General features: G+C 42.9%; 1 protein-coding gene across 5 annotated transcripts in view; it reads left to right on the top strand.

Annotated features, from left to right (window-relative positions):
* Positions 1-26,651, top strand: part of RYR3 (ryanodine receptor 3) — a 505,145-nt gene that overhangs the window by 418,208 nt on the left and 60,286 nt on the right. For all 5 annotated transcript variants that reach the window (XM_076004231.1, XM_076004228.1, XM_076004227.1 and 2 more), the window contains 5 exons: positions 6,933-7,063; positions 12,405-12,725; positions 15,125-15,365; positions 24,227-24,314; positions 24,417-24,509. In XM_076004231.1, coding sequence (XP_075860346.1) covers positions 6,933-7,063; positions 12,405-12,725; positions 15,125-15,365; positions 24,227-24,314; positions 24,417-24,509 — 874 coding nt within the window. The remainder of the gene's footprint in view (positions 1-6,932; positions 7,064-12,404; positions 12,726-15,124; positions 15,366-24,226; positions 24,315-24,416; positions 24,510-26,651) is intronic.

Genomic DNA, 26,651 nt, shown 5'->3' with positions numbered 1-26,651 from the left:
TTTTTAAACACGTAACACTTAATGACATCTTTTTAATCTAGCAAAACCAGAAATGCTCACTGACATGGAATGGTGGTTTTGAGCTTTGGTGGTGAAATGTTTATGGCAATATAAAGAAGTGCAGTCAGGCTGTTGAGATTTGTGACTTCTGTGGAGATAGCTGGTGGATGTATGTGGCCAGAGGAGCAATATAGCCAAGCTAAATCATGCGCTCGTAACCAAAAAATGTTGAAGTTATGTCTATTTCTTCAGAGTCTCAGCTTCCAAATAGCTTCCAGAGTTCCTGCGATTAAAGCCTGCTGAGAAGCTCAGGGGACATGAGGCGGTTGCTTTAGTGTTTAATGAGTTTCTCTGTGATGCCACCCTGAACCTCTGCCAGTCTCAGCTGTCAGATTATCTATAGTTTTAAACAAGTGCACACTCTGGTAGCAGAAATGCTGGTCAGTGATCTGAACTCGCTTATTTGCAGAGATGCTCGGGTGCTAGCTTTGCCTCTCTGACCTGCCTGTCACAGGGGGGACCTTTGGCAACCCCTCGCTTTTCAGCATCAGACGTCTGTGTTGTCGTCGTGTTTAATCCGTGGGGAATATTGGAAGGATAACAGTATTAACAAAACTCTGGGGTTAATCTTATCCTTGGAAGACATTTTTTTCCCTTTGTTGCCTTTTCAAACAAGCAAACTGGAAAGAATTCAATCTGTACTTAAAATTCTTAATCTAAACATCCCTTGGTATCTACTTTCCATGTGCTACCTCTACTTATGATGTTTATCAAACAAACTAACAATAAGCCCTTGTTTCATGTCAAAACTTATATACATTCCAATTGCAGTTTCTCAATAAATCCCCCAAAACTCCTTTGGACCCTTCAAGGACCAAAGAGCTAATGACTTGAAATCATGTGCTAGATTCCAAAAACTGTTGAAGAAATCTTTTTGTTCATAATCACAGCTTCCAAATAGCTTCCAGAGTTCAAGAAATTGAGGAACTAACAACTAAATTTTTTATTATGATTTTAGGTCCTTATAATTGTCTAGTTTTCCTTATTGTTTTATATAAAATATGGATATATAGTTTTGTCCTTTAGGAAAAGGAACTGGGCAGGCAAAAGTTTTAACCATATATATATACCAAATCAACAGGAAAATTAATAACAATTTTTTAAATTAATACTGAATTTCACTTAGGGAGGGTGTTTTTAGTTCATTTCTGCTGATGAACATTAGTAAATATTTCCTCAGTATGTTTTCTTATTTTCTTGTTATAGCTGTACATATACATCCACCCATGTGTATGTGTGTGTGTTTCTTTGTACAATTTTGTGTGAAGCTTATGCATTCTTCTCATGGAAAGAAAAGGTCAACGCTAAAATGTCAGACCAGAAAAAACTGCTCTTCATATAACTTATTATCCCTTATTTGTGTATTTATTCATTCCAGGTTTATTGTGTATCTGCAGCACTGTGAATATTGCCCTTGCGTTTTATTCTCTGTGTTGGTAGAAGTCAAGGTTTGCAGATGCCCCTATTGCTTTTTTTTCTATACTTCTCTCTGAATAGTTTTTCCTGAGCTATGTTTCTCATCTATTTCTTTGTTGTTAGGTGCATTGGTAATTCTCGAGAATGAAGACAGCTGTGTGTGTGTGTGTGTGTGTGTGTGTGTGTGTGTGTTTGTGTGTGTATGTGTGTGTTAAAGTGGAGGAGAATGAAAGGGGAAGAAAACAGCAGGCAGCTTCACATCTGATAAGATGACCAAGAACTCACTCTCACTAAATCAGCGGTGCCTTTAGCCCTAGTAACCCCCCATTGCTCAGCCTCTGATGATGTCCTCCCCCAACAAAAGTAAGCAGCTGGCCCAGGTGAGAGGTTGGTGAAACTCTCAGTGAATCCTATAGTCATAGGCCTTTTGTTCAGCGATTTAATGTGTGTTTATCCTCTACTTAGAGAACTCTGGTCAGTGGCTACAAAGCAGGTTGCTTCTCACTCTTCAACTCCACCTCACCTTCAGTGGTTTCTCCAGGCCAGGAGACGAGGTCATAGGAATGGCAGAAGCACACATACTCTTCCCTACTCTGTTCCCATCTGCCACTCTGCAATACGGAACCTGGCCCCACACATATCACCCACCAACTCTCTCACAGCCTGCTCACACCCTTAATCTTCATTGTTTCAAGCAACAGCTCATCTTTTGACCCTCTTAAAACCCCTATAGTTAAGTCCAGAGATTTCTGTGTTCTCTTTCTAGGTCTGGAAAGTATGTTTCCATTTCAATATCCCCAGTTGATTTGGTCCATACTTTATGGTTTGAAGTTATCACACATTTTCTAATTTCACCAAAGATCCAAATTTCTTCCCAATTTTTTTCCTCTTTTCTTGTGAGTTCTAAGGAAAAAAGTACAATAAACTCACCATTTCTCTACTATGTCTTGCTGAAGTTTGCTTGATTAATGAATGTCTGTAGGAATGTAAATGAAACACTAAATATTTGGTTTCTAGCTATACCTAGAGAGTGTTTTGTGGATAGAAAAGATTCCAGACACCGTGGTGATAAGTTTACTCTGATGGGGAAAGTCATTGAATCAGGGTAGAGACATTTCTTTTGAAATATTTTCTAATTGAGAGAACACTGGCCGGGCACAGTAGCTCACGTCTGTATTCCTAGCACTCTGGGAGGCCGAGGTGGGCGGATTGCTCGAGGTCAGCAGTTCAAAAACCAGCCTGAGCAAGAGTGAGACCCCGTCTCTGCTATAAATAGAAAGAAATTAATTGGCCAACTAAAAATCTATAGAAAAAAATTAGCCGGGCATGGTGGCGCATGCCTGTAGTCCCAGCTACTCGAGAGGCTGAGGCAGGAGGATTGCTTGAGCCCAGGAGTTTGAGGTTGCTGTGAGCTAGGCTGATGCCACGGCACTCACTCTAGCCTGAGCAACAAAGCAAGACTCTGTCTCAAAAAAAAAAAAAAAAAAAAAAAGAGAGAGAGAGAGAACACTGAGAATGTCATTGACAAGTGGAGTTTTCAGATACAAAATTTCAGAAAAGGATAATGGCTTTGTGCATTTAACCCTGTAGAATACTTGCATTCTATAACATGGAGATGCTTTGATTAATTGAAAGAGCATTTGATGGGGATGGGGACGGGTTATGAAAACAAAGTGTGGAACTTGGTAACGTTAAACACTGAATCTCAGTTTTATTTCACATGAAAACTGCATTTTCCACTTAACATTTTAGAGATACCCATTCCTTCCATCCTGCTTGGCTCCCATGTGGCCAATTATTTCTGATCAGATATTGCATCTGTTCCCTGAACCTCTAAGGTCACAATGCTGCTATCAATACCTGAGTCCTGCCCCTGCCCCCACTGTGTTTTCTGCCTCTCTGCCACATGTAATCTCTTCTTTTTAGTGTCCTCTGGAATATACATGAAGGAACTTTTAAAATTGCAAAGCACCATTTGTGTGCAGGGCATTATTATTATTACTACAATGACTTCATCTTTGCATGTTTTCTTGACAATAGACATTGAAGAGGCAAAATCTAGATCCATAGAAATAAAATTGAGAAATTGACAAGGAAATTTGAGTACCTGTCAAATTGGAAAGTAACCAAAGCCAAAATACAAACTGAAAGGTCTTCAATCTGTCACCACTGACCAAGTACCTATTTTGTAAAAAAACACTAGATAGTAAGAACTGAGACCAAGGGAAAAAAAAGTAGAATTTTCATATCCAGTGATAAACTCTTCCAGTAGACCTTTGGGCTACTATGCAGATGTTTGATCCACATCCACACTGCCCCCTGATGGGGCACTAATGACCCAGAGGCATTTTAAAACAGCTGGACTTCCTTTGCCTCACTCAATTCCTGCTTGGTCTGGGAGCCAAGGTCATTCCTGCTGATATTTCACAGCTAGAGCATTAATTGGAAGATTTCTGGGTTTTACTTTTATAGAACTTTTTAACAGCTAGGCCAAGAGAGCTATTGTTTATTTCTCTTGGCAGAGCAGCTAATTAACATCACTGTGCACTCCAGACTAGAAGTGCCCTGTTGTGGAGCTTGGTGAGACTCAGGTTAGTCAGGAATTAATATCAAAGAGGACAGAGCCATGTCCCCTACTAGGTACAGCACTGGAGAACTGAGACTTATCAACTGTCTTTTGCCCCAAGGATTGCATCTAAGTTTTCAGAAATCTACTTTCATGAGATCAGGATTTTAACTTCAGTAAAAGAAAAAGAGAGGAAGAATGGATCAATTTGACACCAAGGCAATTCAGGACCATCTGTTTCCTAGGTTCATCTCCCTGTGCCAACTAAAATGTCCTCTCAGATTTGAGATCTTACCCCTTGTCCCCCTGATTTTCACCGAATTTTTCTTTCATTAGTGCTCTCCCTGTGGCATTCCTTTCCCCTTTACAATTTATCTCTGTCCTCCTCCTCCTCAAAAGGCAAGACTGAAAGAAAGCACCATGTTTCTCCTCACTGGCCACTGTGGTTGGTAAAAAACAGTGAAACTTTTAATTGAAAAAAACCAAGAAATGGCCCCTTATAGACCCTCATATTTGATGTATAGAGGTGCTAGCTATCCTGTATTGTCACTGAGGGTCCTGGCCACTCAGGTCTGAAGTTAAAATGATGCTGCTTTTCTCATACCTGTCCACCATCCTGAGGTGAGTGGAGAAGGGAAGAGCAGGTGGTGAGAAGGAAAGGTGGGGCGGGGGGGGGGGGGGGTAGGACCAGACAGAGCCTCCTCAGAAGCGTTGTGAAAGTTTCCCACAGAGTGACCAGGTGTCAGCAGTCTCCACAGTCTCAGCCCCTCATCTTCCACCACTGACCCGGGACCCAGGTCAGCAGGACCCGGGACAGCATGAATACATGGAGCACAGTAGGATTTGTTTGTCCAAGGGCTTCCACTCTGCTTCTGAAGCAGTACTGGGTGGGAAGATTTTAGCAGTCAAACCTTCATCAAAAGGACAAGGCCAGGAAGTGACTGCCTGACTGAGGACCTGTCAGTCCATTGTAGCTGGTTGGGGCAGGATTTTAAAGTTATCCATCCAAATACTGCATGGCTAAAGAAGCTGTCAACTAGTTCCCTAAAAGCCAAGCCTAAGAAGACAATAACAATAAAATTTATATAGGTTTATTTTTCCTTAAAGTAATTTAAAAGGTCACTTTTTCATAAGTTTGATAACTTGAATGAAGACTCAGTGGGTTTTCCAAGGAACACACAGCTTTCTGCCAACTCACCCCATCCTCTCCCCTGCTTCCTCTCTCTGTTCAGCAGTCAACTTGCATCTTGGGCAGGGCAGTTCTGCCTACTCCCAGGCTGGCCCCCTGCAGATTCCTATTCTATCCTGAACAGCCATGTGCGGTCATTTTTTTCCAAGACCAGTTGAATCATATTTTTAATCCAACTCAAAGGCCCTAAGAGATGCCTTTCTGCTTCCAGGGAATAGCAGTTGTGGAGCGAGAGCTGGCTCTTGGCTGTAAGTGCATTTTCTCCAGCTGGCAGTTGGCTCCATGATGATTCTGTAACATCCCTCAGGGGGCAGCTCAGCACCCTCAGCTCCCAGGGGTTCTGCTTGTGGGCTTCATGTACACAGTATCAGTGCTCGATTTGAGTGGATCAGCCACAGAGAAAGGCAAAATGAGGCACGAGATGGAATTGAACTCTTTAAGCCCCGTGCAATTCTTAATTATAGATTAAGAATATATCTGTTGTCTGTGTTTTCCACTAGTTATCTTTGTAGTGTGATCTAACAAAAGATTGACATTACTGCTTTATTTAGGAAAAAAATGTCCATATTTGGGAGCAAACATCGCATGCATAACTTACAGGACAGGTGTGTGGTCTCTCTGTGTGCGGATGACCGTGAGTGGCGGAGAGAAGATGTTGATGCATGGGAGACACGTGGCTCTGGTCCCCCATTCATCAGAAAGCAACGGACAAGATACAGTCCCAAAGCTAAGCCCAGATCTAGGAGGGAGAAACGCTGTTTCAGTCCCAGCTCTGCTTTGAGAATCCGGTTGCTGGTTCCCATCTCTCTCACTCATACCCTGCCAGCAAGCACAAGGCCTCTCAGTTGGAGAACTTGGAAACTGAACTAGAAATCCCAAGCCTTTTGTTTTTGTTTGTTTGCTTGTTTCACAGAAAGACTTAAAAGCCAGGCCTTAATACATGGTGGACATGCAAATATCTATAGAAGGGTGGGAGAAGAATAATAGGTGTTAGATGTCTCTCCTCTAAATCAAGCAGCATGCTTTAGGATAGGGGTCCTCAAACTATAGCCTGCAGGCCACATGCCGCCCGCCTAGGACATTTATCTGGCCCACCGGGTGTTTTTGCCACAGCTCCCTGTCCTGCTTAGCAGCCGACTCTTTCTGGGTCCACAGTGCGCACTCTCCAACGGTCTGAGGGACAGTGAACTGGCCTCCCATTTAAAAAGTTTGAGGACCCCTGCTTAAGACCTGTTGTCTCTGTTGCAAGTCAGGTCTTTATCTTGTGTCTCCTTAGTGCTTTGGCCTATTATCTACTGTTCCAACTAGTGAACATAGGTTCCATGGATAGAGAATAGACACAGAAATTACACTGAAGATTTCAAAGCATCTTGAGAACAAGGAGGCTCAATATCAATCTGGATACGAGAACTTGCTCTCAGATGTGCTAGAGGAGAGGGGCAAAGCTACATAGTGTATTAGATCACCTTAGTCAGTTAAGAGCTAGCTTCCAAGTAGTGAGGCCATTGTTAACCATTGGTCAGTGTCTGGAGAAAGATGAGGGGCTGGAGAAGTGTGTGCAACCTTGCTGCGCCAAGGGATGTCCAGTGGATTAATTTATGGGGAAGTGACCTGAGGGATCCTGGGTAAGGGGACCGGTCTGCAATGCATGGGGCCAGCACATGGGTAGTAACACTTCTAAATGGATTTCTTTGTTTCCAGGCAACGTCCTGCCCTTGGAGAATGCCTGGCCTCACTGGCAGCTGCCATACCAGTGGCGTTCCTGGAGCCCACCCTTAACCGCTACAATCCGCTCTCAGTCTTCAACACCAAAACCCCCAGGGAGAGGTCTAGTAAGTATCTTCCCACAGTGGTCATCAACCCATTTCATGTGCTGAGAAGACTGCAGCTGGGAAGGCCACTCAGACAGGGAGCAGCAGCCCTGCAGCACTGTTGTTCTACATGGTCTGAGGGGCCCAGGGGGTCAGAGTTAGTAACTAGGTTTATCTCCATTTTATTGGAGAAATGTGCACAGGCAAGACTTTGCAGTCATTAGGCTTTGCTTTTCTCCTCTATAAAATGGGGAAATAGTGTAGTTGATTTCTAAATCCCTTCCATCCTAAGACCTGAAGATCTCTTGTCTGCCCTGGGTCTCTCCCTTTTGCACCTTCAGATGTGACTATTTTTTGCAGCCCCTCTCTAGAATGGCAACAGAAGAGGCACATCCACACTAATAACCTAATTATACTCTTCAAGTCCACAGAGAGGCTGTGTTTCTAAGGATGCTGACCGCATATTCTCCACATTCATGGAAGAGGAGACATAGAAAAGCATCAGAAGGGATTGAAATTATACAACATGGAAATTCCTTCACTAAGTTCTATAACGGGAGTCACTAACTATGGCCACAGGGCAAATCTAGCTGCCTGCCTATTTTTGTAAATAAAGTTCTATTGGAACATAACCACACCTATTTGTTTATATACTGCGTGTGGCTGCTTTAGCCCTACAATGGCAGAGTTGAGAAGAGGCAGCAAAGGCTGCCCTGCAATGCCTAAAATATTTCCCACTTGGCCCTTTACAGAAAAAGCTTCCCATCCTCTATTCTATAATAACCTAGAACTAAAATCCAAGGCAGGTTGTAAACCTGCTTCTTGGGGCTGGAAGGGAGGGCCCTGACATCTGGATTGTGACCCTGACTGAGAGCAACCGAATAGAACAGAGGAGCTTCAAGTAGAAGCCCTGAATCAAACTTGGACTCTAACTAGAAATAGCTACAATGATTTGAGGTATTCTGAAGCAAAAATTACCATACTGGGGCCTAATCAATATTAAGAACAAGAAAAAAGGCCATACTAAACAATTTTAAACCAGAGCCCTTCCTATTCAGAACCAGTATTTTCTTAAAATACTGATATCCAGTACCAGTAGGTGGCTGGACAGGACAACAGTTCCATTTAGTTCAAGCCCCTTTTCTCAAACTCCATGAGATCCTAAGGGAGAAGTGTTCTGAGAGAAAACGGGCTCCTGCCACACTTTTCTTGGCCACTACTGTTCTTTTCATCTAGGAATGCATAGTGCTAAGCCTTGGCAGATCTATTGCTGTTTGCATCTTGTTACTTCTGATAAAGGGGAGTGCATTGCCCCAGAAATGATCATGATCACCAGAACCACTTAGATGAGGCTGCTAATAAAATCCTTTACTGAGCTAGAATACAGTGGAGACTAGTGTTCTCAGAACTAGTCAAGAGAGAAACATTGCCAAGGCACCTCTACTTTCTGAAGTCCCATATGAAATCTGTAAATTCACCTTTCCCCAATCTCTTTGGCCTCATCTCACCCTTTCTCCCCATTGAGACTAGCAAAAAATGTATTTCCAACCTTGTTTTTTTTTTTCTACCCATTCCTGATTCCAAATGAGTCACAGCTTGCTGCAAAAGTGGGAGCTGAGCAACACAGCAGACTTTAATGAAGTTGAGAAGTCAGACAAATGCCAGCCCAAGTGTTGCTCCCCAGCTCCAAAGGGACATGGGTCCGTCATGACAGTCCTGGATCTCTATACATTTATTTTACTCCCAACTGTGACTTGAGACAAGTGTCTCTCTATCTCCATATCAACACCGTGCAGAGCTGCACCTTGGCAAGGAGAAACCACCTCTGCTTTTCAGATCCTGGAGGCACAGTAGCAGGGCAAAATGAGGATATGGCAAAGGCAGAAGAACACCTAGAGTAGCTTTGGGAGGGAAGGGAATGGCTCTTCCTTCCACTGTTCTCCTTCCCCAGTGCTTTTGAAAAACATTCCTTCTCATTTTATATACCTTTGTATTGATTTAATACATAAATTTTAAAAGTATCCATCATTGCTCCAAAGGAAGAAAAGAGACATGGTTGTAATTGGAGACCACACAGTCCTTTATCGATTAGTGACACACTATGGGACTCCGTACACAAGTGCCCTGAGCCCATTTTTTTTCATCACTGGATTGATCAGCAACAAGTGTATGCCTCTTGAAAAGTGGCATGTGCATAATTATGTATTCTGGGATAACCAGGCTTATCTGGGGCCAGGGGATGACTGATGGCTTACTGGGCTGTAAGAAGGTAGACTTCATTCATTATAAAGTGGGTGGCCTGAGGGCTAAAGAAAGGGAAGGAATGTTTAGGGTGATAAATGATGTCAGCCTGTGGTTTAGAAATACAGTATGAACTCATTTATCAAGGCTTTAGTCAATTGGGCATCTCCATTAATCGACACTTGGTGCTTTGCCAGCAGAGTTACTCATATTAGCATCTTTGATGCCTTATAAGATCCATAAGATTCTGGAGCATTTTCCTACTCATCCAAAAGTTATTAAGATATGCCTAGAATAGATTTAATACTGTCATGTGCCAGTTATTCAAAGCTAGATAAATCCTTAGTTGTGTCTGGTAGTGATCAGACATAATCAAAATATAGGATTGATCAAAAACAGCTTATCACCAGCCAGTTTTCTTTTCTTTCATACCGTGTTAGAATAATCAACCAAATAGAAAAGAGGCCCAATTCCAATGCAAGCCATCTGCCTGTATTGCAAAGAGGTGATGCTCTTTGATGCTATCTTCCTGAGAAAAGAGCTGCTAGGTAAAAAAAAATAGGACTTCTGGATCTAACCCAGTGGTTCTTGTACACTAACATGCATCAGAATCACTTATGAGGCTTGTGAAGGACTGCTGAGCCCTAACCCTAGATTTTCTAATTCAGTAGATCTGGAGCAGGCCTGAGAATTTGCATTTTTAGCCAGTTTTCAGGTAATGCTGATGCTACTGGTGGGAGGACCACACTTTGAGAACCATGGATCTAGAGGATGGAAGGACAATGATTCTAATGATTCCCCTTAGTCTTGTGTCTGATTATATAATATGCCCCAGCTGAGGCTGTTGTTCAGGTAGCTAACTCAGTAGAGTTCATTCTATGGGTTTATTATGTGGCATTTGAAGTATAAAACACCTTCCAAACAGCAAATGTTTGTTCCACCCAAGGACTAATTACATATAAATAACATTTAAAGGTCATTATAATGACTCCAGATCAGCAACCTTAAGCAACTGAGTTTTTCTTAATCAGGAAAAAAAAAGCAGCCATGATAACATATTGTCTATGTGACATTTAAACACACACACCTGAGCCTTCTCATTTATAATCTTATGGCAAATAATTGTACACTTCAGTTGCATCTGTGGCAGTTGGCATTGTTCTGTGTGTAGAACCGCAAAGTAGAAAGTTTGACTTCCCTGTCTTTACCTATTTACTCTGAGAGTGTACGTGTAAAATTACTTTGTTTGTGATGGTCTCCCCAGATTCCCATGACTATTGTTGCCCTGCTGCAAAATACAAGACAGACTCGTTCTTTGCAAATGACCGACCTTGGCAATGGACCATATCTGACCAATATAATTTCCTTCTGCTGTAAATCATAGGATTGCAAGGTTCTTTGTCTTTCATGCTATCAGTCCTTCTAAATTGTCTAGATTTTAAAAGACATTGGTCCACTCCTGACTTCCAAGGAAAAGAGATCTTTAACTTTCTACCCACCGAAAGGCAACAGAAAGTCATCACTAGGGTAAAAGCGATAGGACTTCACTGGGCCTGTTCCATAGCACAGAGGCTGCTCTGGGTCCATTGCTTTGCAACTGCACATTCCATCCCAGTGGAACCACTTGTCTCAGCTGCAGATTCATTCTGTCCAAGATAGCCAGGATTATTCTCTCTGCTCCCAGCATTACAACCACGAGAGACATCAAAACAGACCTTTTCAATTGGCCAGTATTCCTAAAGGCCAAGGAATTTTGTTCAGCCTCTTTTATTTATTAAACCTTCAATGCCTATGGATCTAAAATCCATAGAGAAGAGAAGCTTAAGCCAGCAGTGACTCTAATGGTAAAGGGGAACCTGCAGACATAACCCAATTCACCAAACATAACATTTTATTTGAAGTCTCCTGCTTTATCTCTGGAATTGATAAGAACTTTGCATTTTATTCCTAATGTCAAAAATAAGTTTCTCAAATCTTCCAGTGATGCTGATATTCCAAGAAAACTCTCCACATTTTTCCTGTAGCATCATGGACAGCCTAGCTTCTTTGGTGCTTGATGCTTTAGCCCCAGTTTGAGAAGTTTGGTCTGAGGATGAAGTATGCACATGATCTGCTTCGTGGGCACAGATTGTGTAGGGAGCAGTTCCCTCAACGGACGTGTATACAAAGCTTTGGGCTTGTGGTTCTTATTCAGAACTGTCTCCCAGCCCTCCACTCAGAGCCCTTGTTATCTTTTCACCTGTCAGGAACCTCAGGGTGCTTCCAGTCTTCCTTCTGTCTTGCAAAAAAGGATGTTCTCTACCATAGGGGGAGCGTTGACTTCTTCTGTTTCCAATTCTTGTATCTGACAACCTTCCCTGGTTTAATAATGTTGAACCCTGTCTGTTGCCCTTTCATCCCGTCTGCCCTTGTCCAGTGAAGTGACCTCAATCATCCAGAATGAGGAAAAGATAGGGCTAATTCACTATTCCTTGTAAATAAGCCTTCAGTAACATAAAAGTTTAAGTGATTTGCTGGAAGTCAATTAAGTCACCTCCAATCACCCGTAATTTCTATTGTGAAGCCATAAATCAACACATGTACGATTTTTTTCTTCCCAAATTTCAGTTGGACAGAAAGTATTGTCTCTGGTCCAGCTGAAGGAATATTTGATAAGGGGATTTCCTTTTTCCTTTTCTAAACAGTACAGATGTGATCCAGGTGTTTGAACTAAGACTTGGCAACCGAACACTGATCAGTTGCTTTTCCCCCGGTGATCACTGCCCTTCCTGCAGTGGCCACACTAGAGCCTAGGCAGTTAGGCCAAAAAAGGAGAAGCTAAGAGACTGGCTTTATCACATAGAAGTCTTATCCCTCCACCATGTCCTGTTGTGCTTTTTAACCATAGGTTTAAATGTTTCAACCTCAGTATGACATCTAGGAAGATAACACAGCCTCTGGAAGCTACAGTCTGTAGGCAGCTGGAGGGCAAAAGCTACTCAGCATCCATGCTTGTTCCTATGAGGCTCTGGAAATTTATATCTAAAGACCAAAAGAAGGGTGGGGCAGAGGGAGAGAAGCTTGGCACCCATTGTGCTTTTGAATTGCTGTCCCTTTATTCTTTCTGTGCCCACTTGGTCAGTTATGGGGATGCCGGACACGGTGGAAGAGATGTGTCCTGACATCCCCCAGCTGGAAGACCTGATGAAGGAAATCAATGACCTGGCTGAGTCAGGGGCCAGGTACATGGAGATGCCACACGTCATCGAGGTGGTCTTGCCCATGATCTGCAACTACCTGTCCTACTGGTGGGAGCGGGGGCCCGAGAACCTGCCCCCCAGCATGGGGCCCTGCTGCACCAAAGTCACCTCTGAACACCTCAGTCTCATCCTGGGCGACATCTTGAAGATCATCAACAACAACTTGGGCATCGAGGAAGCCTCCTGGATGAAGCGCATCGCAGGTACCAGGTCCCTTTTCTCCCCGGTCGCCCCGGCCAGGGACCAAGAGAGCTGGGTTCTCTTTTCATCTCTGTTGTTAATTCCATGATGGTGTTGAGTAATGTCCATTCTATATTTAGACCTCCCCACTCCCACCCCAACCCCACCCCAGTTCTTAACAGGAAAAAGTGGATGTATTCCCTAGAAAAGCTTCCTGGAGCAGATGGTCCCGCCTACGCCCGTACCAATCCAGGCCCCTCAAATGTCTAGGGGCCCTTCTTAATAAACACCACTCGAGTCCACTGAGCATTGCTTTATTTGTTTTTGGTACTTAAGAATCTCATTTGCTCTTACAGTAATAATTGTCCATAATTTTCTTGGTAAGTAATCCTGTGTGTTTTCCACATGTTTAAAACGCGCCCTCATCTGGGCTGTACTGCTTCTTAATGCCACTCTGCATTTGTATTTCACTGTATGCTTTCTAAGACACTCTCTCGTGTAGGCTCATGGTAGCAGCACTTCGGTTTTGCTTTTCTCTTTCTTTTATATCCCTCTCAAATTCCTTGCATGTAGTAGATTCTTAATGTTTTTAGCCAATTTTCTGTTTTTGAAGCAACCTCAAAAAAAAAAGATAGGCTTAGAAAATGAATAACCATGATTTTCACAGTCAGGAAACCACAGGTATTTAGTGTCATACTAGACTCCAAGGAGACAGAGGCTAAGACAAACTCATTGCTTTTGGTGGACCTACAATTTAGATGGTAGATTCCACTGGTAACAGCTTCACCCACATAATATCCTAGACCATGAAATGCAATGGCTGAGCTAACAGCAACTGTTAACCCAACACCGGATATTTACTTTCCTGAATAAATGAATAGATATCATTCCACAAGACAAAGGGAAAAAAGTTCCTGCCCCCTTCCTGTCTCAGAAATGAACTGAGATCAAAATTATAAATATTTTGGGTGCTGATGGCTGCTAAATGACATAGGTGTGGACAAAGCAGTAAATAGAATTGGTATTCCTCTCGTACCCATTAGCTCTAAAATGTTCTTAACCATAAGGCAATGTTTTGATGAGCTCTAATTTAGGAGCTAATCAAAGGAATTTGATTAAGGAAAGGAAGGAGATCAAAAATCGGCTCCCTTACCTCCCTAGGGGTGCAGAGAAGAAAAATGTCACAGCATGTGGGGCACCGATGGAAACAGACTTTGGCCTGTTATTCCACAGGTGAATCCCAGATCTCATTCCGTCAGGCCACTTAATTCCTGGGAACTAAACAAAGCCAATTTTAAATAGTAATCCCAAATCGCCCACATCAAGTTTAGCCATTCTAATTGTATATTCAAAGCAGATCTCCGTGAAAGCTAACAAGTCACAACTTCTTGGTGAATGCATTTCATCAGAAAGCTCCCTTGACCTTTTCTTTCTAAAACTGTCTTTTTTATAAAAGCAAATAATAAGGGAAATTAAGATTAAAAAGAAAAATTGCTGGAATGTAGGGCCTTCGAATTGAATTGCCCTAAGCTAAAGAAACTGAAATACACATTTCAGTGTACACTGTCGATGGTTCATGACTCTTACTCATTTTATTTCACTTATTTTTTTTCTTACGATTACTCTGATTTTGATCTTTAGAAAAGATATGCTATTCCATTGGTCTACTTCATAATAGGATAACAAATTTCTAATCAATAGGGTATAAGAAATAGGGTAAGACATGTAGGGTTTTATCATTCTCTTCACAGAGGCCAAAATCATAGCCCTGCTGATTGTTTATTGCTGCTTTTCGACTTCTAGTGACCAGCCCAGCCTCTCTCCATTCATTTATAGCTGATGGGAGCGTTATCTGCCTCCCTCAGGACCCAGAGAAGCTTCCAGGAAGTGGGTTGGCAGTTCTCAAGTATTGAGGGCTGAGAACAGTGCTTGGGTCAATGTGCTTTTAACAATAGATTTTTCTAAAAAATAACCAGAAAGCATATCTTGAGTGCCTACCCTTGTCTCAGCACACTTCTTACTGGTTATCATGAATGAAATGCTCCCTTCAGAGATTTTAAAATCTAGCTAGTGAGCCCAAACCAACATGAATGCACTAAAATGATCCAAGATAGCCCGTTAGGAAGAGCTAAGAGGCGTGGCCCGGGCCGTGCATGAGGAGTTCAGGGGTGGCCTCCCCGTGGCCTGGAGGAGCAGAGGGGAAACTGGGGACCTGCTTCCATAGTGGTCCTGGCCCCCCAAGCCCCAAAGCGGCTTTATGAGAGGGAAGTGCCAAGGGGAAGATCAGGGAGGGGATACAAGAGGCAGGTGCCATCCTGAGTTGATGGCTTTCCACAGCCTCACTTTTCAGGGCCACTTCTTTCATTTTCATCAATTGTCACGATACGGGAGTGAGAGGGAGGCCCTTTGTTTGCAAACGCAGTGTACGCCCAGCCGATCATCAGCAAAGCCAGGCCTGACCTGCTGAGAAGCCACTTCATCCCGACTCTGGAGAAGCTGAAGAAAAAGGCCATCAAGACTGTGCAGGAGGAGGAGCAGCTGAAAGCCGACGGCAGAGGGGACACCCAGGAGGCGGAGCTCCTCATCCTGGACGAGTTCGCGGTCCTCTGCAGGGATCTCTACGCCTTCTACCCCATATTGATCCGCTATGTGGACAACAGCAGGTGTGGGGGGACTCTGGGGGGCCGTCTGCCCCTCTCTGGGGCTAATTGGGGCAACAGAATAGGATGGAAAGATGGTGCTGGGTTGTGTTAATGGTGAGATGAAGGGAGGTGATAACTGCTGCCGTCTGTCCCCTTCCCACCACCAGTAGTTCCTGTGTTGGACCTCTGGGTAATGCCATCATTGATCAGTGATTCTCTGTGGTGTGTGGCCACCCCCTCCATCCTTGCTACCACAAGGCAGAAGGAGTTGGTTAAATAAGGGTAGGAGTTGACCCACTTCTGCCTCTCTGCTGTTCACTCCCAGATCTGTTCAACCAGTACTGCTTGACTGTGTGCCAGGCACTGATCTAGGCACTGGGCAGTAGGAAAGAACAGAAAAGACAATGCTCTCTGGCCCAGGGAGCTTTCATTCCAGGGGTAGGGGAGCATAGACAATAAACAGCACATATAAGTACATTATACAGAGCAGGGTGAGAGGAATTAGGAGTGCCAGGTGGGGTGGAGTTGCAGTTTTTTAAATGTCACTGAGAAAACAACATTTGAGCAAAGACCTGAAGGAAGTGATGTTGGGAACCATAAAGGTCTTGGGCAAGGGTGTTTCAGGAAGAGGAAAAGTCTGGTGCAAGCCCTGAGGAAGGAGTGTGTTTGAGATGTTCAAGATGCCAAGGAGGCCAGTGTCGCTGGAACAGAGTGAGGAAGGGGAGAGCAGTAGGGGACATTGGAGAGGCAGCTTGGGGCCAAGGGTGCAGGCCTTGGAGGCCACTATGAGGACTCTGCTTTTACCTTGAGAGAAAGAAGAAGCCAGTGGAGGTTTTGAGCAAATCCATGATGTGATCTCATTTACTCTTTGAGCACCGAATCGAGGGCAGGAGGGTGCAAATAAGGAAATGAGAAGACCAGTGGAAGGCTCCGAAGATCCAGACCAGAGTTGATGGTGATCCACAGAGACAGAAAGCAGATTAGCCTGCCAGGGGCTGGAGGGAGGCAGTAATGGGGAGGGACTGCTTAGTGGGAATGGGGTATTTCTTTTTTGGGTGATGATGATGTTCTAGAATGAGATAGTGAGAGTGGCTGCACACCACTGTGAATGTACTAAACATCACTCGTGACAAATTTTATGTTATATGCACTTTACCATAATTAAAAAAAAAAAATTGGTGGTGGTCCAAGCCACGGTGGTGGCAGTGAAGGTTGACAGAAGTTATCAGACTGTGGGTCTGTTTTGAAAGTAGAGCCCTTGGAATGCCCAGATTGTGGATGAGAGAAAAGAGGAGAGTTAAAGATGACTCCAGGGGTTCTCCATGAGCAAATGGAAACATGGAGTTTCTAGCAATTGAGTTGAGGAAGATTGTGGGTAAAGTAATTTTTTTGTTTTTGAGGGGAAGATCAGGAGGTCACTTTCAGACTTGTTAACTTTAGTTGCCTATTCAATATAAAAATGAAAATGTTGAGTGGGCAGTTGAATGTAAGAGTCCAGAGGAGAAAGGTCTGGTGTAAGACATTTGAATTTTGGAGTCATCAGCACATTAATGATGTAGTCTTTAAGGACTCCGAGGCTGGATGAGACAAGGGAGCGAGGGAGCGTTCCAAGAACTGATCCCTTGTGCTCCCCAACACAAAAGGGTCAGGCAGAGGAAGAGGAACAGCAAATGGGGCCGAGAGAGAGCAGCCAGTGACACAGGAGGGAAACCAGCAGAATGTGGCGTCCTGGTTACCAACTTCACAAAGGGCTTCCAGTAGGAAAGAATGACCAGTCATTTCAAATGCGGCTGGTAGATAAGATGAGAACCTAGGCCAGGACATGAGATTAAGCAGCATGGAAGTCATTGGTGACCTTGATAAGAGCAGTTTTGGTGGAGCACTGGAGATGAAAGCCCCTTTGGAGTGAGGTAGATGAGTGGGAGAAAGGACTTGGAGACAGCAATACAGGCAACTTGTTCAAATTTTACTATAAACAGGAACAGAGAAATAGGCCACTAGCTAGAGGCAGAAGTATGGCCAAGAGAGGCATTTTTAAGACGTGAGACTTGTCAGTTATTTCTTTGCTGATGGGAATGATCCAGCAGAGAGGGAAATGTGATCATGTAAGGAGAGAATCTCTAAAGCAGTGTCCTCAACCAGGCCAGGGGGAGTTTTAGGCAGTTCATCTGCAGCAACAGGCAGGAAGGCAGAGACACGGGTGGTGATGTTGGTAGGTGCATATATCTAGACACACATACTTGCATCCAGACGTAGATAGATAGATGGGAGTCTGCAGGAGTCCTTTTTTGGTTGCTTCCATTTTCTCAGTGAAGTAGGAAGTAAGACCATGAGCTGAAGAAGGTGTTGGAGGTTTGAGGAATAAACAGAGAAGGTATGCAGTGGTTGCCAGGAAGACTGGAGGAGTAGATGCAGCAGGGAAGTGCAGGCTGCTCACCGGGCAGCATTAAGAGCCCTGCTTGACATCTGTGGTCATGAATTCAAAGTGAGACCCCCCAGCAGGTTGGTTTTTTCTCCAGTCAAATTCAGCTGCCAGGTATAGGCCCAAAGTAGGAAGAGTTGGGAGGCTTTGGGAGACACCTCATGGTGCATGCCTCTATTCTAACATTCGGGCATCAGTTACAGGAGATAGGAAAGAGCACAACACAATGAACTTACCCAAAGCTGCTGTTCCCTCCTCTCAAGACTTCTTGCCTAAGTTCAGTCCTTCAGGATGGTTGCCCCAAATTCCCATTCTCTCCCCATCCCTCACCTTCAGACCTTTTCTGCTGTCAGTCACTCCCTGGGGTGATGGTCACATGCTCTGCTGGGCGGGCCTGAGCTCACCATCATCCCCCCTGCTCTACAGAACTTCAAGGATTGAAAGGCTTTAATGTTATAATTAGGCAAGTTAAATCATGTAATGGCAGAAATTTTCTATGTAATTCACTCTTTCCCCAAGCCCAATATTAAATTTGATTTGGTACATGAAATTTAATTGAGCTATGATAATTAAACAATTATTTGAGAGATATGAAGGCTTGTGGGACTGTAAGTCTGTAAAATCATAAAGAGTATTGATAGGGTGAACGCAGACATTTTCACTGAAGCTTAGGCTGTGACATTAAAGACCCTTATCCTATTTATGTTTTGTTTTGTTTTTTCTGTAACCAAATATGTGTCATTTTCCCACACTAGTTCTCCAGTTCTCTAGTTCTCTGACACCAATTGGGTATTCGACAATCCAAATTAAACTCTGACACTAACTACTCAGAGTTAATTTAGGTCCCATAGTTTAAGGGCTCAGTTCCATAAGACAGTTCCCACTTCAGACACCAGTCACAAATCCGGTGCCCAGGCTACCCAAACACACCACAAATTCAAGGATTCCTGTGACCCCTCCTTCTCAAGTTTGATAATTTACTAGAACAACTCATAGATTTCAAGAAAGCACTTTATTTGCAATTATCAGTTTATGAGAGTAGATACAACTCAAGGACATCCAAACGAAGGAAACACGTAAGGAAACGTATGGATGTAGGAGGGCACAAAGTTTAGCACTCACCCAGCACATCAATGTGTTTACCAACCTGGAAACTCCCCAGCTGTGATTGTTAAAGAGTTTTTATATAAGTTTCCTTATGTAGGCATGATTGATACATCATTGGCTCTTGGTGATTGAGATTGAAATCAATCTCCAGGACCTCTCTCCTCCCCAGAGGTGGGGGGGTGAGACGGAAAATTCCACCCCTCTAAGCATGTGCTTGTTCTTTCTGGTGGCCAGTCCCAAACTGAAGCTACCTAGCCCTACCCCTCAAGTGTCACCTCATTAGCATAAAGCCAGTTGTGGTCAAAGGGACTCCTTTCGAATAACAAAAGACATTTTTATTACTCAGGAAATTCCACAAGTTTTAGGAGCTCTGTGCCAGGAATGAGGGGCAAAACCAAATATATATTTTTATTATACCATACCCTCTTAAAGTTTAAAGCCCTAAAATATAAATTTGGAAATGTTTAATTTTAAAATACCCACTGTAGATATTGAAGGGATGCAGGAATATTGAGGGGGAACGTTTGCTCACTTTTTGAGTGGTATCCCATTCTGCCATGGGCAGGAAATAGGTCGGATAGACTCATTTTAGCATTTGTTTTATAAGGTAAATTGTGCTTATTTTAAATAACTTATTTAAGATTACTTATATTTAGCATTTCAAAGTAAATACCTTACATACATAATCTCTCTCTATATATATATACACACACACACACACACACACACACACACACACACACACGGTAAATCATACTTACTTTTGCAAAAGAAACCCTGCGTTGAGGGTCATCATTTTAGTTACTTTCAATAACATAATTATGTTAGCAGGTTAGAGAAGGAATTTGTCAGCATTTGAAGTAAAAACAAAAATAAAAGTAGAGTAAGGTTGCTCCTGGAATAGCTCTTTAATTGCATTTATCACTATTGACGATCAAGACTCAAGAAACAGAGTATGTTCTACTTACACGGGTTTTGACAGTTGCTAAAAATGGCAAAGTCAGAGAGTCTTTGAGATCATCATTAATTCATTCATGCCCACTTTTCAATCTGTTCTTCCCTGAGCATCACAGTCATGTGAGCCCTGCTTAGAAATACATCCTTCCAAAGAGGGTGCCTTTACCTTCTTCAGATCCTTTTGTAATCTAAAAGAATTAGCTGGCTTTGAATTACAGAATTGTGGTGTTGGCAGGGATAGTTGAGGTCACCTCATCTTACCTCCAATGGATGAATAAATACTTCTTCCTTTTTCCCAGCAGAGGATTTCCTGCCTCTGTTTGCCCACCACAGTTATCAGGGAAGTGGAGGAGAAAAGAAGACAGGAAGAGCATGGCTGTACATGCCATACCATTCTAGTTTCAGACAGATCAAACCATCTTGGCCCAACTCTAAACCCATCAGCTCTAAGTTTGCTGTCGGAACCACACAAAATTAATCTCTCTTGCGGCAACTCTCTAAATATTGAAGAGAGCCATCTTGTACTCTCCTCCTCCCTGCTGTCCTTATCTTAATAACCATTTTTTACTCCCTTCAGCCCTGTCACAGTAGTGTTTAGAGTTTCTGTGCTGTCTGGAGCACTCTTGTAAAAAGAGGCTTCTGTTGATCTGTTTTCAACAGGAAGCAGACCCAGAATGAGCAAACACTCCAGGTCTGGCGTGCTCGGAGCAAGGCACGTCAGCTGACTTCTTATGCCAGGAGATAGAAGTTAAGACAGATTAAATAGGCCTCTCTAGAAGAGACAGTGGCTTCTTAGCCTCCTTTCTGGGAATCAGGAACATTTGGAACATAGAAATGAACTTTAGTGTGATTTTTGGTGAAAATCCATCCCTCAAACTGTCGAAGGGAATTGGACCAAATCCTGTGCAGTGACTGGCTCAGCCTAGGTCTTCTGCAGGAGGCTGTGGGAAAAAGCTGGAAAAAGCTCTGTCCTCCAAGTCAGGCAAACTGTGAACACAGGACCATGGCGTTACTTTCTTTCAGAACCTGATAGCTTGTCTTCTTGAAAATGAAAGTCTGAATCTCTTTATACTCTTGCCATCACCCAAGCTTCTCTTCTTATGCTTCTCGTTGTCTCTGTGAATATGCTCAACTATTTCATCCACTTGAGTTGCTTCTACCATCACCTGCAGATGGCAGATTCTCAGATCATTACCTTCAAACCCAGTCTTCCTTCCTTTCTACAGCCTCGCCTTTTCCAACTGCCTTTCGTCGGCAAGCAGTGCAGATGATAAAAGAGACCCACAGATCAGCTAAGTATCTCCAAAAGTGCCTGACTATTGGCAGAGGTGGTGAATCCCATGGGATATGGAAGACTGAGAGCAGGCAGGAGAGAGACCTGCCTACATCACTCGGGTAGAGAGAGTATGAGCAATAGAAAAGTAAGCTCAAGATGTTGTGTTCTTCTCCAAATATCTTCCTCCTCTGGCTTGAGGGAGAGTACAGAGAGTTTGTGTGTCTGGGGGAAACATTTAATGAGATGTTTTTCTTCATGCTCACCACTCTGAATTTGAAAAAAGAACCTCACTAGAGCTAGATAGTCAAGGTTTGCCTCTTGGAAGAAGGGTGGCCAAAACAAAATTAGTTCTGCTGAAACTGCTTCCCACATAACGGCAAAGAGATCAAGATCCTCTTCTTCCACCAGGAAATGTTACTTAAGAGTTTGTTCTTGGTGCTCTCACTGCTCACACTCCCTGTGGCTGCACCTTTCCTTGGCAGGGTAGGATATGACCCTCACCACTCTTGCCACTCAAGGCAGAGTACAAACCTACAAAGCTCATTTAAACCAAAACACTAAGAAATGAACAGCTGGCAGTTCTGATAAAACTCAAAATTTGACCCTGCACTCCTGAAAGCGCTCCTGAAGAATCAATAAGAAAGAAATCAAAAGGCATTACACCCTTGAGCCTCAAGTTTGAATTGCATTTGGGTGCTAGTAGTGGACAACTGACTACAACGGCTTAAACAAATGGGAAGTTTAATCTCATACATAAAAGAAGTCTAAAGACAGCTAGTCTAGGGCCAGTGTGATAGTTCTTCATGAAAGACCCTCACTCTCTTGTCTTTCCATCCTTAACATTGGTTTCTATCTTCAAAGTTACTTTACCGTATAATATGTCAGTTCCAGCCATCGTATTTTCATTCCAGATAGGAAGTAGTAAATCAACAGGGGAAAGGCAAAAAGTCACCTTTAGCTATCTGATCCCTTTTTAGAAAGCTGTTCCAGGAGGCCCATCCAACTTCCGCTGTCATCTTATTGATCAGAACTTCGTTCATGGCTGTAGCTCAAGGGAGGCTGGGTAATGTGATCTTTAGCAGGGCACAGTGCCACACTGATCAAAATGGGATTCGTTACTGTGGAAGAAGAGAATGAGTATTGGGTAGACAATCAGTAGTGTCTAACACATAAAGGAGAAGCTAGTTGAATTGGAAAACAAGAGAGATAAGGTAAAACTGGAACCCAGGGCAGTAAAGAATTCCAGAGATAAGAGAAGGATCCCAAAGTGGTCTTGGCCTGGTGAGTCTGCTAGGTGCTCCTCACAAATGGACAGGAGGTTCAGGCCACCCAGGGCAATTCAGTCTGAAGTGCAGGGCTTAGGGAACTGGCTTTTGATAGCTGTTACCCTGTGTAGGCCAAGAGTTCTCAAGTTTTTCAGACCATTTGCGAGAGCCAAATTTTTCTTTAACCTAAGAAAGATGACAAATAATTTAGTTTCTGTGTCACTGTGATATAGTGATACAATAAATTTATATTTGGTTTTCATCCTGGGTTCCGAATTTCCTAAGGGATGGAGTGAGAGGAATGTCTTTTGTTATTCATAATAAGCCCTTTCAACCATACCTGAGTTTATTCTCATGAGATGACTCTTGGAGGATAGGGACTGGTTGCCAGAGGGACCAACTATGAGATTAGAGGGTTGGACTGTCAGCCCTGTCCCTACTCCTCCACACACCTCACTACTCCCCTCAACCTCAGAGGATAGGAGAAGGGCTGGATATTGAGTTTAATAACCAATGGCCAGTGGTTTAATCAATCATGCCTACATAATGGAGCTTCTATAAAAACCTTAAGCTATGGAGTTTGGAGACTTCCCTGTTGATGAACACACAGAGGTGCAGGGAGGGTGGCATGCCTCTTCCCCTATACCTTGCCCTCTTCCATTGCATCTCTCCCATTTGGATGTTCCTGAGTTGTATCCTTTATAGTAAACTGATAATACTAAGTAAAATATTTTCTTGTGAGCCATTCTAGCAAATTATTAAACCCAAGGAGGAGTTTAGTTATAGCCAGTTGGTCAGCAGTACAAGTCATAACCTGGGGCTTGCAACTGGTATCTAAAGTAGAAGGAAGTCTTTCAGGACTGAGCCCTTAACCTGTGGGGTCTGTATTAACTCCAGGTAGTTAGTGTCATAATTGAACTGTAGGACACCCAGTTGGTGTCTGGAGAGTTGGAGAATTGCTTGATGTGAGGGAAAACCCCTCATATTTGGTATCAGAAGTATTGAGTAGAAGAACGGTGTTTTTCTTTTTAGTTACACTATGTAGATATTTGAAAACAGCAACTCACCCAGTCCTTTCAAATTATAATTTAATTCAAGTATGTAAGATACTTAGGGGCAAGACAACTTGTAAAAAATGACTGAACTCTGCTGTAATTTAGCCTTCTCTTGGTTCTGAAATTTCTTAAGCTAGCTTGGTTTTCTTTTTGGAAAAAAAAAAAAAAGTAATGCCTATTTATGGGAATTTTCAAACCATTTAGAGGGCATAGGAGATACCGGACCCTGCTCATACACTTCAAATCACAGTGGAAAACATACTGTCTTAAAATTTTCATTCATAAAACTGGCTTTGAAAGGAAAAGGGGCAGGGCATGCATGAACTGCTCAGAGTGCTCAGAATTTCAGTGGTTTGACAATGACAAATGTTATGGACAAGATTAGATGTCGTAGTGATCAAAACTTTCCTAATTTTGCCAGCCTTATGTATTAAAGGAGGTCTGTCCCAAAACTTAGAGCTTAACATTATTTGACGCATCAGTTTAAAGAAGAAACAAAAGCCTACCTTTGACAATTTTGAAATGTTGATTTCTGACAACTGTTTGCTAAGATAATTCTTCAATCCTCTGGTAATAATGGAAGCAATTATTGTAGGTCCTTCAAAAAAATCTACCCAGGTTACGTACCTATATCTAAGGATATAAGGTGTATATTGATATTTAGTTTCCTTGACAACTGCCTTCATATGGGAATGCAATTTTATCTGGATAAGTGTATGTAGACAATGTTAGAGTAATTTTTAGGGTATGAGCATTTTAATCCTTACTGAATTTTGAATATCTTTTACTTTTTGACCCAGATCTAACTGGCTTAAAAGCCCTGATGCCGATTCTGACCAGCTCTTCCGCATGGTGGCAGAGGTCTTCATCCTGTGGTGTAAATCGCACGTAAGGACCCATTGGCGCCCTGGATTCAGGACAGTTGTGATGGGTACAACCCTTGGGAAACTTCATTGTAACATTTGCTTTTCTAAATTTCCCCTCACGTAGAACTTCAAGAGGGAAGAACAGAATTTTGTGATTCAGAATGAAATAAATAATTTGGCATTTTTGACTGGAGACAGCAAAAGCAAGATGTCCAAAGTAAGTCCACAGAAACCAATTCCAAAGACTCCTCAACCTTGACCTCAGCCGTGACTTGGATCCATTTTCTATTTTGTGGGGATTAACAGTATACTGCAGTTAGGTCAAACTATATAACCAATAGTCTCTGCTGTTGTTTCTTTGAGAATCAGCCAGAAGAAACTGCTCTCAAATAAGCATGGTCATCACATTTTATGAATAAATAGTTGCTTATATGTCAAAAAGTTTAAGTTCCAAGACTTGCCTAAGGCATTTGAGAGGTCTCTCCTAAATAGAAGCTGCTATTTGTGGCTTTAAAATAGAATACTTCCAGTATAGTGAAGCTACAGAAATGTATGTGCCTAGAGCCACCTTTTGATTAGCTAGGAAGAAATTCTCTTGCATTGAAGATTTCAATTGTGTATACTCTTACATTATGCTTGTTTTTCTCCTATCTGGAGTATCCAATACCTGTTTTATTTCAGCTGTGTTGACCTCTTAATGCCTTCTGTTTATTTTTCATGACAGTTGCACTCAGAACGTCAAACATTTGTCCTTCTCCCTACAGGAAATGTTTGAGAGAGGGCATACCAGACATCTGTCTGAAAAAGGAGTAACCTATAGAGAGGAGCATAGCAGGAATAGAGGAGGTGGAAATTGGCCTCCCAGCTCCTCCTAAGTTAGCTCTGCACACTGAGGCTTCCTTATTTTAATTGGAGAGAATTCTCAGACACACGCTTTCAGGTGTACATACAAAACCAAAGCCTACTCAAGTGTGATGCTTTGTTACCAGCTGTTATGGCTTACCCTTCACTCTGTTTCCCCCAAGAAATGTGCCTCAATGAGGGTTGATTTTATGTCAAGTCTAGGTGACATGGAATACCTGAGATGTGCATCTCTGTCATTGCTGGGGCAGTGCTGCCTTTGAGGAACATGAGGGTGGCGTGTGCATGGGGACCCTTCAGAAGTGAAAGATGAGAATCATGGGTTTGTAGCAAAGCCCTTGGGCATCTTTCAAATAACCATTTGGGATGGAGGACTCATGTACGTAAGCTGCAAACAATGGGCTGATATGACACCGAAAATGAAAACTTCAGCACCTGGAGCTTCCACCAAGCATAGCTAGTTCTGGTTAGCTGCAATCACTCTGAACTTTCCATCTCTTTCATCTTTTAGCTAAGCTGACACTAGCACTTCTTCCAACATCCAAATTTTGACCTTTAGACTTTAAAATACACTGTAAGTATACATGAGAATACACTTTTAGCACATATTGCTTAATAAAGTTTGACAAAATTATGCATATACAAAGGAGAGGGATCACATTCAAGAGGAATATTTGCTGCAAAGGAACCTTATGGTGGATTCTTTTGTGTTTTAGGTCATTTTATTTGATTTTCCAAAATTCATTTTGTATTCTCCATTTGGTAAGCACATCTGCTGTTCATGTGAGGTACACAAGGTAGAATTTTTCAGATCCAGCTCCCTGGGACATCTGGCTTAAGTTGCCTCTGCTGGCTAAAAAGTTGCCACACCTGGCTAATTTTTTAATTTTTTTTAGAGATGGGTTCTCACTATCTTTCCCAGGCTGGTCTCAAACTCCTGGCTGCAAGCGATCCTCCTACCTGGGCCTCTCAAAGTGCTGGGATCACAGGCTTAAGCCACCACACCCAGCTGTGTAGGGTCTTCTTACAGCTGCCACAGGCTCTTTGACCCTATCTACCTACAGAAAGTTGGTAAATCTCAAGCAGATCCCACACTGTCTTCAACTTGGGGCGGATCCACTGGCTCGGGGCTGACCCAGCCAGCATCCATTAGGAATCTCGGGGGATGGCCGCAAAGCAATGGGAATGACTCTGATACAAGGATTTGGATCCTGGATGAGCAGAAATGGCAGAGACACCTCAACCCTCTGGTGACAAATGAATGCTCAGGGTCCTTGGGTTCACATTCAGAAAGAGATGAGGATACAGAAAATGACATTTCAAAACCCACCTACTAACTAACTAACCTGACATTTTGTTCATTCACATCGCTGAATGGGGAAAAGGGGATATTTGTCTTGCCAGAGGATGGTCACGTTCAGAATCTGGGCCTTGTCCCTGTTGGCAAGGTTAGTCTGTGGGAGCAAACACTTTCGTTTCCGTTGACATTGTATGCCAG

This window comes from Microcebus murinus, chromosome 6 (assembly GCF_040939455.1).
Source record: "Microcebus murinus isolate Inina chromosome 6, M.murinus_Inina_mat1.0, whole genome shotgun sequence".
Taxonomy (NCBI): Eukaryota; Metazoa; Chordata; class Mammalia; order Primates; family Cheirogaleidae; genus Microcebus; species Microcebus murinus.
This window is presented reverse-complemented; position numbering and strand designations above follow the sequence as displayed.